Source organism: Ornithodoros turicata, chromosome 3, assembly GCF_037126465.1.
Source record: "Ornithodoros turicata isolate Travis chromosome 3, ASM3712646v1, whole genome shotgun sequence".
Taxonomy (NCBI): Eukaryota; Metazoa; Arthropoda; class Arachnida; order Ixodida; family Argasidae; genus Ornithodoros; species Ornithodoros turicata.
Genome location: NC_088203.1, coordinates 30,703,023 through 30,716,842, shown reverse-complemented (window position 1 = coordinate 30,716,842; position 13,820 = coordinate 30,703,023). Strand labels below are relative to the sequence as shown.

The 13,820-nt window shown below is 52.3% G+C and overlaps 1 protein-coding gene across 12 annotated transcripts in view; it reads left to right on the top strand.

Moving 5' to 3' along the window:
• The window catches only part of LOC135388376 (nascent polypeptide-associated complex subunit alpha, muscle-specific form-like), a 33,246-nt gene extending 19,626 nt beyond the window's left edge, over positions 1-13,620 (top strand). For 7 of the 12 annotated variants that reach the window (XM_064617910.1, XM_064617911.1, XM_064617905.1 and 4 more), the window contains 6 exons: positions 900-6,260; positions 7,769-7,977; positions 10,220-10,403; positions 10,993-11,088; positions 11,211-11,321; positions 13,418-13,620. In XM_064617910.1, the coding sequence (XP_064473980.1) occupies positions 900-6,260; positions 7,769-7,977; positions 10,220-10,403; positions 10,993-11,088; positions 11,211-11,321; positions 13,418-13,506 (6,050 nt within the window). In that variant the 3' untranslated portion in view covers positions 13,507-13,620. The remainder of the gene's footprint in view (positions 1-899; positions 6,261-7,768; positions 7,978-10,219; positions 10,404-10,992; positions 11,089-11,210; positions 11,322-13,417) is intronic. The other 5 variants (XM_064617916.1, XM_064617915.1, XM_064617914.1 and 2 more) reach the window with 5 other exon arrangements.
• The last annotated feature ends 200 nt before the right edge of the window (positions 13,621-13,820 follow it).

The following is a 13,820-nucleotide window of genomic DNA, read 5'->3' as shown; positions in this document are numbered from 1 at the left end:
GAATCAGCGATATTATATAATAACAGGATGTGAATAGCAGAATGTGAGTTGCAAAAACGGTACAAGCTTTGATGAGAACAGGGGTAAGCTACGGGATGATGTTAGAAATATGTGAGACGAAAACCTGATATCAGTATCATTTCCTATACTGAGGAATGGTACTTCATTTCCTGATGTTATAGAGGCGTGATGCAGAAGCAGATGAAGTTCTGCATTTAGACAGTCATGTTGTGGCCATCCAACGATAGGAAACAAATTGCGTGAAAATCACACAAGCTTATACCACCTTCCTCACAGTGCCTAAATGCTGAAACAAGATTCATATGGAAGCCTTGAGGAACTAACTCTTAGCTTAAACTGTCTTTGTACAGTGCTGGACAAAAGTTTATGGAGCGCGCATTCTGCGCATTCCTTCCTCAACATTCATACCCCAGCAGCGAGTGGGACCGTATGGACTTACAGACTCAGTCCAGGTAACCTTGTCACCAGGTTAGAAGTCTGTATGGTACCATTCGCTGCTAGAGTGTCACTCAGAGGGAGGAATGCGCCCTGAACCGTACATAATGGCTGAGCCATAAAAGCTATATTTTTAATTTCTATGTATGAAAACAATGCAAACTAGCATAATTTGTGAATGAACGTACGAGCAGTTCTTGAATTTGATGGCCTCTTCTGACCCTGAAGAAGAGGCCCTAACGTTTCTACAGAATACCAGAATTGCCACACCCAAGGTGTGCCATTGGGATCACTATGCATGGGATCAGATAAAGAGCAACAGCTGTCTATTTCAGCTAGTGGATTGGTTAGATTCATTGAACTTTGATTCAGAACACAAGAAAGATCATAGGAAACAAAGGTCTGGTTTTCCTTCCATGTCTTATACCATGCTACCCATCCAGGAGAACCTGCGAGGCCTAGTGCTCCCAGGAAGCCACCAGCTTACACCCCTACTGGTCCAAGACAAGTCAGTGAAGTGAAAACTCCGGATGCCCACGTATTTAAATCTGTCCCACCATGTCCGCCGTACCCGTTTCAACACCCCTCCGGATCTCCATACCAGCAGTTTCCTGGGACACCAACAGCACCTGGAGCACCTAGCGGACCCAGAGGACCTGCAGGGCCTGTTGCCCCAAGCCCATTCGGAGCACCAAGCGGGCCAAGAGGACCAGCAGGACCTTCTGGACCAAGTCCATTCGGAGCGCCTGGCGGTCCACGAGGTCCTTCGGGACCTGCCGGACCAAGCGGTCCTTCGGGACCAAGAGGACCAGGCGCCCCGGCAGGCCCAAGTCCATTCGGAGCACCAAGTGGTCCAATAGGGCCTGTAGGACCTTCTGGACCAAGAGGACCTGGCGCACCAGCAGCCCCAAGTCCATTCGGAGCACGAAGCGGGCCTTCCAGACCAAGTCCATTTGGAGCGCCTAGCGGACCACGGGGACCTTCGGGACCTGCCGGACCAAGTGGCCCATCGGGACCAAGAGGACCAGGCGCCCCATCAGGCCCAAGTCCATTCGGAGCGCCTAGCGGGCCAAGTGGTCCTTCGGGACCAAGAGGTCCTGGCGCCCCAGCAGCCCCAAGTCCATTCGGAGCGCCAAGCGGACCACGAGGTCCTTCGGGACCTGGTGGACCAAGTGGTCCTTCGGGACCTGCCGGACCAGGCGCCCCATCAGGCCCAAGTCCATTCGGAGCACCAAGTGGCCCTAGGGGACCTGGAGGACCTTCCGGACCAAGTCCATTCGGAGCACCAAGCGGGCCAAGAGGACCTGCAGGACCTTCTGGACCAAGTCCATTTGGAGCGCCTAGCGGACCACAAGGTCCTTCGGGACCTGCCGGACCAGGCGCCCCATCAGGCCCAAGTCCATTCGGAGCACCAAGTGGCCCTAGGGGACCTGGAGGACCTTCGGGACCAAGAGGACCTTCCGGACCAAGTCCATTCGGAGCACCAAGCGGGCCAAGAGGACCTGCAGGACCTTCTGGACCGAGTCCATTCGGAGCGCCTAGCGGACCACGAGGTCCTTTAGGACCTGCCGGACCAAGTGGTCCTTCGGGACCAAGAGGACCAGGCGCCCCATCAGGCCCAAGTCCATTCGGAGCACCAAGTGGCCCTAGGGGACCTGGAGGACCTTCCGGACCAAGTCCATTCGGAGCACCAAGCGGGCCAAGAGGACCTGCAGGACCTTCTGGACCGAGTCCATTCGGAGCGCCTAGCGGACCACGAGGTCCTTTAGGACCTGCCGGACCAAGTGGTCCATCGGGACCAAGAGGACCAGGCGCCCCATCAGGCCCAAGTCCATTCGGAGCGCCTAGCGGACCACGGGGACCTTCGGGACCAAGTCCATTCGGAGCGCCTAGCGGACCAAGTGGTCCATCGGGACCAAGAGGACCAGGCGCCCCATCAGGCCCAAGTCCATTCGGAGCGCCTAGCGGACCAGGTGGTCCATCGGGACCAAGAGGACCAGGCGCCCCATCAAGGCCAAGTCCATTCGGAGCACCAAGTGGCCCTAGGGGACCTGGAGGACCTTCCGGACCAAGTCCATTCGGAGCACCAAGCGGGCCAAGAGGACCTGCAGGACCTTTCGGACCAAGTCCATTCGGAGCGCCTAGCGGACCACGGGGACCTTCGGGACCTGCCGGACCAAGTGGTCCATCGGGACCAAGAGGACCAGGCGCCCCATCAGGCCCAAGTCCATTCGGAGCGCCTAGCGGACCAGGTGGTCCATCGGGACCAAGAGGACCAGGCGCCCCATCAGGCCCAAGTCCATTCGGAGCACCAAGTGGCCCTAGGGGACCTGGAGGACCTTCCGGACCAAGTCCATTCGGAGCACCAAGCGGGCCAAGAGGACCTGCAGGACCTTTCGGACCAAGTCCATTCGGAGCGCCTAGCGGACCACGGGGACCTTCGGGACCTGCCGGACCAAGTGGTCCATCGGGACCAAGAGGACCAGGCGCCCCATCAGGCCCAAGTCCATTCGGAGCGCCTAGCGGACCACGAGGTCCTTCGGGACCTGCTGGACCAAGAGGACCTAGTGCCCCAGCAGGCCCAAGTCCATTCGGAGCACGAAGCGGGCCTTTCGGACCAAGTCCATTTGGAGCGCCAAGCGGACCACGGGGACCTTCGGGACCTGCCGGACCAAGTGGCCCATCGGGACCAAGAGGACCAGGCGCCCCAGCAGCCCCAGGTCCGTTTGGAGCACCAAGCGGGCCAAGAGGACCTTCTGGACCAAGTCCATTCGGAGCGCCTAGCGGACCAAGTGGTCCATCGGGACCAAGAGGACCAGGCGCCCCATCAGGCCCAAGTCCATTCGGAGCGCCTAGCGGACCACGGGGACCTTCGGGACCAAGTCCATTCGGAGCGCCTAGCGGACCAAGTGGTCCATCGGGACCAAGAGGACCAGGCGCCCCATCAGGCCCAAGTCCATTCGGAGCGCCTAGCGGACCAGGTGGTCCATCGGGACCAAGAGGACCAGGCGCCCCATCAGGCCCAAGTCCATTCGGAGCACCAAGTGGCCCTAGGGGACCTGGAGGACCTTCCGGACCAAGTCCATTCGGAGCACCAAGCGGGCCAAGAGGACCTGCAGGACCTTTCGGACCAAGTCCATTCGGAGCGCCTAGCGGACCACGGGGACCTTCGGGACCTGCCGGACCAAGTGGTCCATCGGGACCAAGAGGACCAGGTGCCCCATCAGGCCCAAGTCCATTCGGAGCGCCTAGCGGACCACGGGGACCTTCGGGACCAAGTCCATTCGGAGCGCCTAGCGGACCAAGTGGTCCATCGGGACCAAGAGGACCAGGCGCCCCATCAGGCCCAAGTCCATTCGGAGCGCCTAGCGGACCAGGTGGTCCATCGGGACCAAGAGGACCAGGCGCCCCATCAAGGCCAAGTCCATTCGGAGCACCAAGTGGCCCTAGGGGACCTGGAGGACCTTCCGGACCAAGTCCATTCGGAGCACCAAGCGGGCCAAGAGGACCTGCAGGACCTTTCGGACCAAGTCCATTCGGAGCGCCTAGCGGACCACGGGGACCTTCGGGACCTGCCGGACCAAGTGGTCCATCGGGACCAAGAGGACCAGGCGCCCCATCAGGCCCAAGTCCATTCGGAGCGCCTAGCGGACCAGGTGGTCCATCGGGACCAAGAGGACCAGGCGCCCCATCAGGCCCAAGTCCATTCGGAGCACCAAGTGGCCCTAGGGGACCTGGAGGACCTTCCGGACCAAGTCCATTCGGAGCACCAAGCGGGCCAAGAGGACCTGCAGGACCTTCTGGACCAAGTCCATTCGGAGCGCCTAGCGGACCACGGGGACCTTCGGGGCCTGCCGGACCAAGTGGTCCATCGGGACCAAGAGGACCAGGCGCCCCATTAGTCCCAAGTCCATTTGGAGCACCAAGTGGCCCTAGGGGACCTGGAGGACCTTCCGGACCAAGTCCATTCGGAGCACCAAGCGGGCCAAGAGGACCTGCAGGACCTTCTGGACCAAGTCCATTCGGAGCGCGTAGCGGACCAAGTGGTCCATCGGGACCAAGAGGACCAGGCGCTCCATCAGGCCCAAGTCCATTCGGAGCACCAAGTGGCCCTAGGGGACCTGGAGGACCTTCCGGACCAAGTCCATTCGGAGCACCAAGCGGGCCAAGAGGACCTGCAGGACCTTCCGGACCAAGTCCATTCGGAGCACCAAGCGGGCCAAGAGGACCTGCAGGACCTTCTGGACCAAGTCCATTCGGAGCGCCTAGCGGACCACGAGGTCCTTCGGGACCTGCTGGACCAAGTCCATTTGGAGCGCCTAGCGGACCACGAGGACCTTCGGGACCTGCCGGACCAAGTGGTCCATCGGGACCAAGAGGACCAGGCGCCCCATCAGGCCCAAGTCCATTCGGAGCACCAAGCGGGCCAAGAGGACCTGCAGGACCTTCTGGACCAAGTCCATTCGGAGCGCCTAGCGGACCACGAGGTCCTTCGGGACCTGCTGGACCAAGTCCATTTGGAGCGCCTAGCGGACCACGAGGACCTTCGGGACCTGCCGGACCAAGTGGTCCATCGGGACCAAGAGGACCAGGCGCCCCATCAGGCCCAAGTCCATTCGGAGCACCAAGCGGGCCAAGAGGACCTGCAGGACCTTCTGGACCAAGTCCATTCGGAGCGCCTAGCGGACCACGAGGTCCTTCGGGACCTGCTGGACCAAGTCCATTCGGAGCACCAAGTGGCCCTAGGGGACCTGGAGGACCTTCCGGACCAAGTCCATTCGGAGCACCAAGCGGGCCAAGAGGACCTAGCGCCCCAGCAGGCCCAAGTCCATTCGGAGCACCAAGCGGGCCAAGAGGACCTGCAGGACCTTCTGGACCAAGTCCACTCGGAGCGCCTAGCGGACCACGAGGACCTTCGGGACCTGCCGGACCACATGGTCCATCGGGACCGAGAGGACCAGGTGCCCCATCAGGCCCAAGTCCATTCGGAGCACCAAGCGGGCCAAGAGGACCTAGCGCCCCAGCACGCCCAAGTCCATTTGGAGCACCAAGCGGGCCAAGAGGACCTGCAGGACCTTCTGGACCAAGTCCATTCGGAGCGCCTAGCGGACCAAGTGGTCCATCGGGACCAAGAGGACCAGGCGCCCCAGCAGCCCCTAGTCCATTCGGAGCACCAAGCGGGCCAAGGGGACCTTCTGGACCAACTCCATTCGGAGCGCCTAGCGGACCAAGTGGTCCATCGGGACCAAGAGGACCAGGCGCCCCAGCAGCCCCTAGTCCATTCGGAGCACCAAGCGGGCCAAGGGGACCTTCTGGACCAACTCCATTCGGAGCGCCTAGCGGACCAAGTGGTCCATCGGGACCTCCCGGACCAAGTCCATTTGGAGCACGTAGCGGACCACGAGGTCCTTCGGGACCAGCCGGACCAAGAGGACCGGGAGCGCCTAGCGGACCACGAGGTCCTGGGGCGCCAGGAAGCGCCGTCACTGGAGTGCATGTCACCGAAATTGGTCCCCAAACCCGAATTGTTGGCCCCGCAGGATTCTCAGGCTTGCACCCGTACACCTTTGACTTCTCATTTGGTACTGGTAGGGTGGAAACCATTCCTGGTCGCAGAATCGCTTTTGGAGTTCCGCGACCGCAAGTTCAACCTGTCCCGGTTGCCGTAGTTCGACCTCAGGTACCAGCAACACAAGTGACTGGGGAGCCATTTGATATTCAAAGACTTGGAAGGGAGCTTCACGCTACCACGTATTTTACCTGGCTGAAGCAAACAGGTGTCGCAAGACTCATCAGTGATGGAGGTAGACATCTTTTTATTTTTTGCTCGAGACATTTCAGCAAGTATACTAAATGACACGATTTAGTAACATACTCGTACTTCGTTTACGTGTTGACGTCGAGCACCTTGTTTGCTTTCATACAAATCTAATTCTCGTCTCTGCTTTGCGATTTCCTCTTTCTCGGGCTTTGAATCAAAAATTGGTCATGGAGTCGTGCGTTTCTAGCTAATTTTAATGATTACAAGCTGAGAACGTTTAAGGACTGACCTTTTCGTGTTAAACCCCATTCCGCAAGATTATCCCTCCCCCCCCCCCCAAACTGACCTCCGACAAATTCGAGTTAAACCCGATTTCTCCCCGAATTATAATAACGGTGAAAACCTCAAGTGAAGTCTCCACTGAAGACGAACAAAGGCCGCCAAGTGTAACGCGTGCAAGAATTGGTCACTTACGTTCCCAGCAATGCACCCATGTGTGTCAGCACTGTTTCTGCATTAGAGAATTAGCGCTGGTAGGTCCCTCCCCCCCCCCCAAAAAAAAAAGATATTAGGCAAGGACTTAATAGAGAAGAAGAGAAACAAGAACACCCGATAGCAACCGAAGGCACAATATTGTCGGCCTATTTCTCCCCGAATTACTGATTTAAAAATAGCGCCCCATTTTTACCCCCGAATCAAAGAATGGCACTTAACCCCAAAAAGTCACTCTCTATGTATGTTACACGACCCTGTATTGCATCTAATGCAGCGGAAATATTCAGCTTCAAGGTACTCGTCAATGGGTGAGCATTTATCGAGTTCAATTTCACTCTCGCTGTGCGACAGTATCAACGCTCTACGTCCAAGCAGATTTGTTCATTCAAGCAAAAACTAAGAAATAGTCAGGCTCCAGTGTTACTAGGCCCTGTGATGACTACTCAGAAACTTACTTAGCTGCTGCCTTTGTATGTCCATAGTTAAAGGAGCAAAGATGTGCCATTTAGCATTGCTCGAAACCTTTACAGTCACCAAGCAGTTTATCGGGGGCCGTCATGCACAATATTTTCACTGTACTTTGCGTTGTTCACTGCGTACTGGAATTTACGAAAATGCATTAGACAAACAGCTATGAGCGATACGCCATGGCATTGGACATCCGGCCCAATCTCCTGGCATGACGTAGTCAGGCTCGTGCGACGTAGCCCCACAGTAGCTTCCCTGTAGTGAGCAACGGCAAATGTCGCATTTCCCACTGAAAATTGCCACGCTCTCCTTTCCAAAGGCACGGCGCTACTTGCAGCGGGCTATCTACGTCACAGAGTTACCTCAGCAGGACTCATTCACTTACATGCACTCTGTGAATGAGAGAGGGGGTTTCAAAGGGGAGCGCAGATCAAAAGACCTCTCTCGCATGCGCTTGAGGTCAGCTACCACCATAATCGTTTTTCAGCAAGAGCGCATATTACGTACTTCTTGCCTTACAGCCTTAGTCGAAAAAAATTATGAAGGGAACCTTCAATGCTCCTTTAATACTACACTCACGTTTTCCAGGGTTCTACACTATCCTTGTACCAACGGATGCCGCTATTTCACGACTACCAAAGGACTATCTTGCCAGGTTGCAAGGAAGCGTCGAACTGCTCAGGCAGTTCGTTATCTACTACATCATTCCCGGTGACATCAGTACCAGCACCGATGGTCAAGCCTTTGCTACACTCGCTCCCCAGGGTGTTGTCACTGTAAATCGGTACCAAGGAAAGGTGAGTAAACGGCAAAGACGTACTTGTAGCCGCACGTGAAAAGAACCCCTTCCAAATTATCTACAGTCCTCCCCTGAGGCACGTGCAGCATGTCGCCACACAAATAGGCGGACTCACCTTACGTGTAAATATACCTCTAATAATTATTAAGTACTTGTAGTCTGTGTAGGTCGCGATGGCGAAGTATCTGCCACAGTTTCTTTATATTTTTTCTAGAACGCGTTTCCTTCGAAACTCACTTCTCCCCAATAGCTAATTTGACTTTGATTTTTGTGTATTGCATCATAAAGTTAGAAACGCTGCGCGAACCAGTCGTCGACCAGTCTGGAATATGCAAGAATATTATTGTATAAGAAACACAGATTACCTAGATATTCTCACCAATCGTACCACACGTACATTATTGCACATCAGTGTAGTACCATATGATTCGACGACAAGTATAATACTCGTGTGGCATTTCAACACAAATTAAGCATATATACAGGGTTTCCTATCTAAATGCGAACGTATTTTTTTCAAATATATATATATATATATATATATATATATATATATATATATATCACTTTTTCCGAGATGAAATCAATTGCAATATACCCTATGCTTAATTGCACTCCTAGGAGGGTATTAGCAAACTCCTAAGGCAACGAGAGGATAGAGAGGGAGCAAGCGAGCTTGTGGTATAGATCCATAACTTAAAAACCCGAGACTAGGGGACAAAAAATGACAACACAGACAAGGAGAGACCTTGTCTGTGTTGTCATTTCTTGTCCCCTAGTCTCGGATTTTTAAGTTATGGTCCTAAGGCAATGTCTTAACTTTCTATGACTTTTTGATTATAAAAGCTACGAAGTTGTCCCAATGAGGACATCTGGTCCCTTCGGTCACCTGATACCGGAACCGTTTTCAGAACAAAAATCGGTTCGATAGAGCGCAAAAAAATTAGTGAAGGAAGACCTTTTTTCTTTATTTTGTTGATTGCGCATCTTCGGAGGCGCGTCTTTCCTTCGTCTTTCCTTCGATATATAAGGAAGAAAATAGCAGGTTGAGTTACATACTCAATACAACAACATACTTGAATAAAGATCAGAAGTGGAGACTGTGCTTCTACAGGACAAGGAATAAAAGGGGAACTTTATTAAAAACTAAGAGGGGGTACTGTATAAGTAGTAATTTTCGCGAGGACCTATTTTTCGCGAAATTCGCGAACGCTCTTTTTTTCACGAATTTAAAGTCCCGCGAAATATTCAAACCAATGACTGAAAAATACGTGAACGAAATATACCCAGAAATTTGACCCAGGACGCGGAGGCAACTTATGTACACGGGGTTTCTTACGCTATTACACTGCATTGTCTCGCAAAGTGCTCTGTTCGCCGCTGCAACTGGAGACAGTAGTCCCGCCTTCATGTACGAATCCCGCGGAGATGTAGGCGTCCCGTGATTCCAGTTCCTTGTTAGCCTGGATCATCCAGCAAGCGTGTATGCACTCTGCCACGCGAAGAGTAATTGTATTTGTAAAAGTTGTCGCATCACTATCGAGCGCCAATCGCACCTGCTCAATGCGATGACAAGAATGACGGGAGACCGGGCAGTTCGGCAATGCCATCGATACAAGCCGAGTAGGACCCCCTAATCGCAGCCCTTTCAGTCAGAACTGCTCAAAAGGAAGACAAACTGAACGAGTTGCCCAATTGTGACACCTTTTATTAGCTTCTTCCAGGAAGTTCAAGGTGGAGGGCCCCGGTCGACGCGGCGCTACCGCGAATTTAAGGTTCCGCGAATAATTGCCTGATCATGGCTTCTCACAAATTCGCGAATTATTGAGCCCGCGAATTTAACCACTTATACAGTATTCGACGTTTCGACAGCAGCGCTGTCTTCAACAGGAACGGGATATTATGGTGACGCATAATATCCCATGACGCATGCGTCACCATAATATCCCATTCCTGTTGAAGACAGCGCTGCTGTCGAAACGTCGAATACCCCCTTTTAGTTTTTAATAAACTTCCCCTTCTATTCCTTGTCCTGTAGAAGCACCGTCTCCACTTCTGATCTTTATTGAATACCTTTATTTTTCGTGGTCAACCGCATTCGTTTATTTCTACTTATATATATATATATATATATTTGTTTTAAAAATATGGTCGCACTTAGCTGGGACACCTTGTATATATACTTGAATAATATACTATGTATTGTGTCATCACGTGTCGTGTCTGTTCCTGCGTTGCAGTTGACGATATCTGGAAGCGCAGTCACGACCACCAAACAACAGGGTAACTTTGTGTTCCTCACACTGGACAAAGTGATCACTAAGTCAGGCCAAGGTAGCCTCCTCGATGTCATCAGCAGTTTGCCAGGCTTAAGGCAGCTGGCGTCAGCCATCAAGTTCACTGGCTTCGAAGAGTACCTCACTGGTAAGTGGATTTAATAGTTTAACTAGAGCCCTGTACGGTGGGAAGTCTACAATCCTTCCCAATACCTGACCCTGTTGCGATTTGAATGAGTATGGCCGAAACTTCCGCAAATTGGCCTTACCTCAGCTTAGAATCTAACCGGAAAAGCAATCAATGCGATCAGCCTTTGCACAGTATAAGAGAAATTAACTTCAACAGTACTTATGTGACTGTAGTTGAGGTCACCGAAAGGAAACGCAAGAACCAGCGGCTTCTTTGTGCCAAGCAAAATCTGTAAAAATGCACGCCCGAGCGGCGTCCTCTTTCTGGAACTGGTACAGTGATCCCTGAGCCATGGTTAGCAATAGGCACCCATCCCCACAAATCTGAACGTATGGATAAAGATACGTGTCTTGAAGCGATGTGTAGAAGTCCTGATGATGCATGAAACAGCTAAAGACGCAGATTAAGAAAGGGAAGGAGTGTAAAGCACAAGCTACCAGCATTCAGCTCCAGTTACCAGCTTCTTGAGGTGACAGTGCATCTATGATTTGCATAAGAGTTTCGTGTGCATTTTCTTATATATTCTCTTTCCCGCCGTGCATTACAGGAGAGGGACCATACACGTTCTTTGCTCCCAGCGACGAAGCATTCAAGAACTACGCTGGGAAGGACAATTTGCTGAGAGACAGGGAAGGACTGAAAGGTTAGTCAGTTTTCGACATTGTTTGTTACTGCGCTGTGTGATGAGTATAAGTTGCCGACAGCGAATGGTTCTATAATGTGCGTGTGTCTGATAGCGCTTATCTGCTGTTCTATTATTTCTAGCCCTGCTGCTCCGACACTTGGTGCCGAAGACTCTGTACAGTACAAGTATTCAAGAGAGGCAAACGGTCAGGTCTCTGGGAGGACAGGAGCTCAAGTTCAGCATCATTCCTGGTAAGTCCCTTTTGAAAGCAAAGTTTGCATGAGTGAGATTGAACAGAAGCACAACGAAAGATATGTGTTATGGGAGCAGCCTCAGAACAAGAGCGCCGATATTTCGAACAGCGACTGTTTTTCATCTGGGCGAAAGAGAGGAGAAAGAAAGAGAAGTGGAGTGTCACTCCAGTTATCCCACTTTGGAAGCCCATGTTTGAGGACTTTCGTCGTTTTCGGACACCGTGTTTTAAACCAATGTTAGAAATGAAGGTTGGGATACATCACATATGTAATTCCAGGGGACCCTACCATCCTGGCTTGTGGGTAATGAAGGGTTGTTACCATTAGAGGCACATGAGCTACAGTCGTAACGGACTTCGCTTCCCTTGACTGTGCCACAGGGCAATTCGAGCATAGGTATACAACTTCGACAGCACTATAGCATTCAGAAAATTTTTAACAGATAATCCGTGGATCATACGTGTGAAATTACGGTAACTGCGTACTTCACGTGTATCAAGTTTCACGTATATCAAGTTTCCCAGGTCGCTAAATGTCGCCCTTTCGCTCGAAGTGCACGAAAGTAGCACATTTCGTGCACTTCGTTTGCGCTTCTTTGCACTGCCCTGTGCACGTTTTAACGATTCGAAGCGCAGCGTTGATATTCTTGAGGATGGGTGAAAGGGCACCAGGGGAACGCCCTCGGGACGTCACAGTGTCGCCACTCTGACGTCCAGCATACGTTTACCTCGTGAAAATTTCAAACCGTGTGGGTTCCGATAAATTATAATGTGGATACTAAATTATACTGCAAAATCCGGCGGAAGTTGAAACAGAGTTGCGGTGAATAATGAATGCACTACCCGTGCTTTGGATATACGCATTGATGCTTGAAGAGCAAACTATCGATTTAAACGAACGGTCGCATTCATTCCAGTCGATTGCGAAACTATCATGTCATTTTATTCCTCCTGGACCACGACCACGCTATCGAAAATCCCACACGAAAGAGTGTCGTAGTCTGGCTGTCATTCGACCGAATACATGACAAGACTAGACGAGGGATGTTGAGAGTATGCCGGAATTCCCTCTCTGGAAAAACGAGAGAACGTCACTTCCTAAGAACGAATGAGGGCGCGACCTTGAGATAAAGAATGATACAGCCGTTCGGGCGTCTCATAGCGTTTGTTTTCGAGTCACTAAATAGAGAGCAGAGTAGCGACACTGAGCCACGCCGGCGAGCGACACCGCCATGTTGAGTCCGGCGCGGCCGCGTCGCCTAGCAATGGGAGGCCACTCTCCCCCTTCTCCACCGGAGAACTGCGCGCAGACGAGCCAGCTCGCAACCGAGGAAACCGGTTTTGGATGGAGAGGACTCGACATGGACGGCGCGTTCTTGGAAGGAGAAACCTCGTGACACGATCGGCCCAGTCGAGGACACCGAACGGCGGCTGCGGCGCGGAGAAGGAATGTGTAGCAGACGACGCGCCGCTCCGTGACACAGGTGTTGGCTTCGTCTGCGTCATGGAGCGGCGCGTCGTCTGCTACAAATGCAATACTCTGTACCCCTATTTAGTGACTCGGGGCGTCTGGACGACGCCCTTCCTCCTCTGAACGCCGCGCTCTCGCTCTCTGCTTATGGAGCGCTATCACGCCGCAGAAGCTTCGCGGCCGCGGGATGCAACGCTAATGTTTAAGATTCGTTTATTTAAAACATAAGCACTTTTCGGACTAAAAAAATTTGCCGGGTAGATTGTCGGCCGACGCCGAACATAATGGTATCGGTTTCATACATGGGGTTCAGGATGTGACCATCCCTTTAAGATGTCCATTGCTCCCTTCGTGACAATGCAAGGAGGTGCCAGCAACTCCCAGGCAACGTGAAGGCACCAAGCAATAGGGAAGAGGCATTAAGCCCCAGCACCCACTCCCCTCACACCCGCGGAGGGTGACAAAAGGGGTGCATATGGCTGCGTAACCTATATTTTTTTACCTGCTCATTCGTAAAGCCTTGTGTGCTTTCTGTTGTACAGTGAGCATCGCTCTGTAACCAGAGCTTCAAATGGTGTTTCCTTAGAAGCAAATCAACTCAATACACTGTCCCTGTGTTCCAGAATGTATTACCGTCAATGGAATCAACGTGTACAAAGTCGACAACGGTGCGTCCAATGGCGTCCTGCACATCATCGATCACTTCCTATGAGTGAAGCAGAAGAGAAACATTTGTGTGAATGTTAAACTAAATAATGGCAATTGCTCTCTCTCTCTTTCCTGCCACTTGTGTGAATGAGTGTTAATAAAAACTTCTTGCGCATTCTCCCATTTTCCATAATTCCTCGTTGGACTGTCTTTCTAAGTGTACGTTGCTTTTGTCCCACTCAAACTTGATGTCCTACAGAGCTACCACGGACCTCATTTTTTTTTCTTAAGAACAAAAAATGAGGTCTGTGGTAGTGACACAAAACGAGGTCAGTAGCAGTGACACAAAACATGATATCTGGGATTTTAAATTCGCTA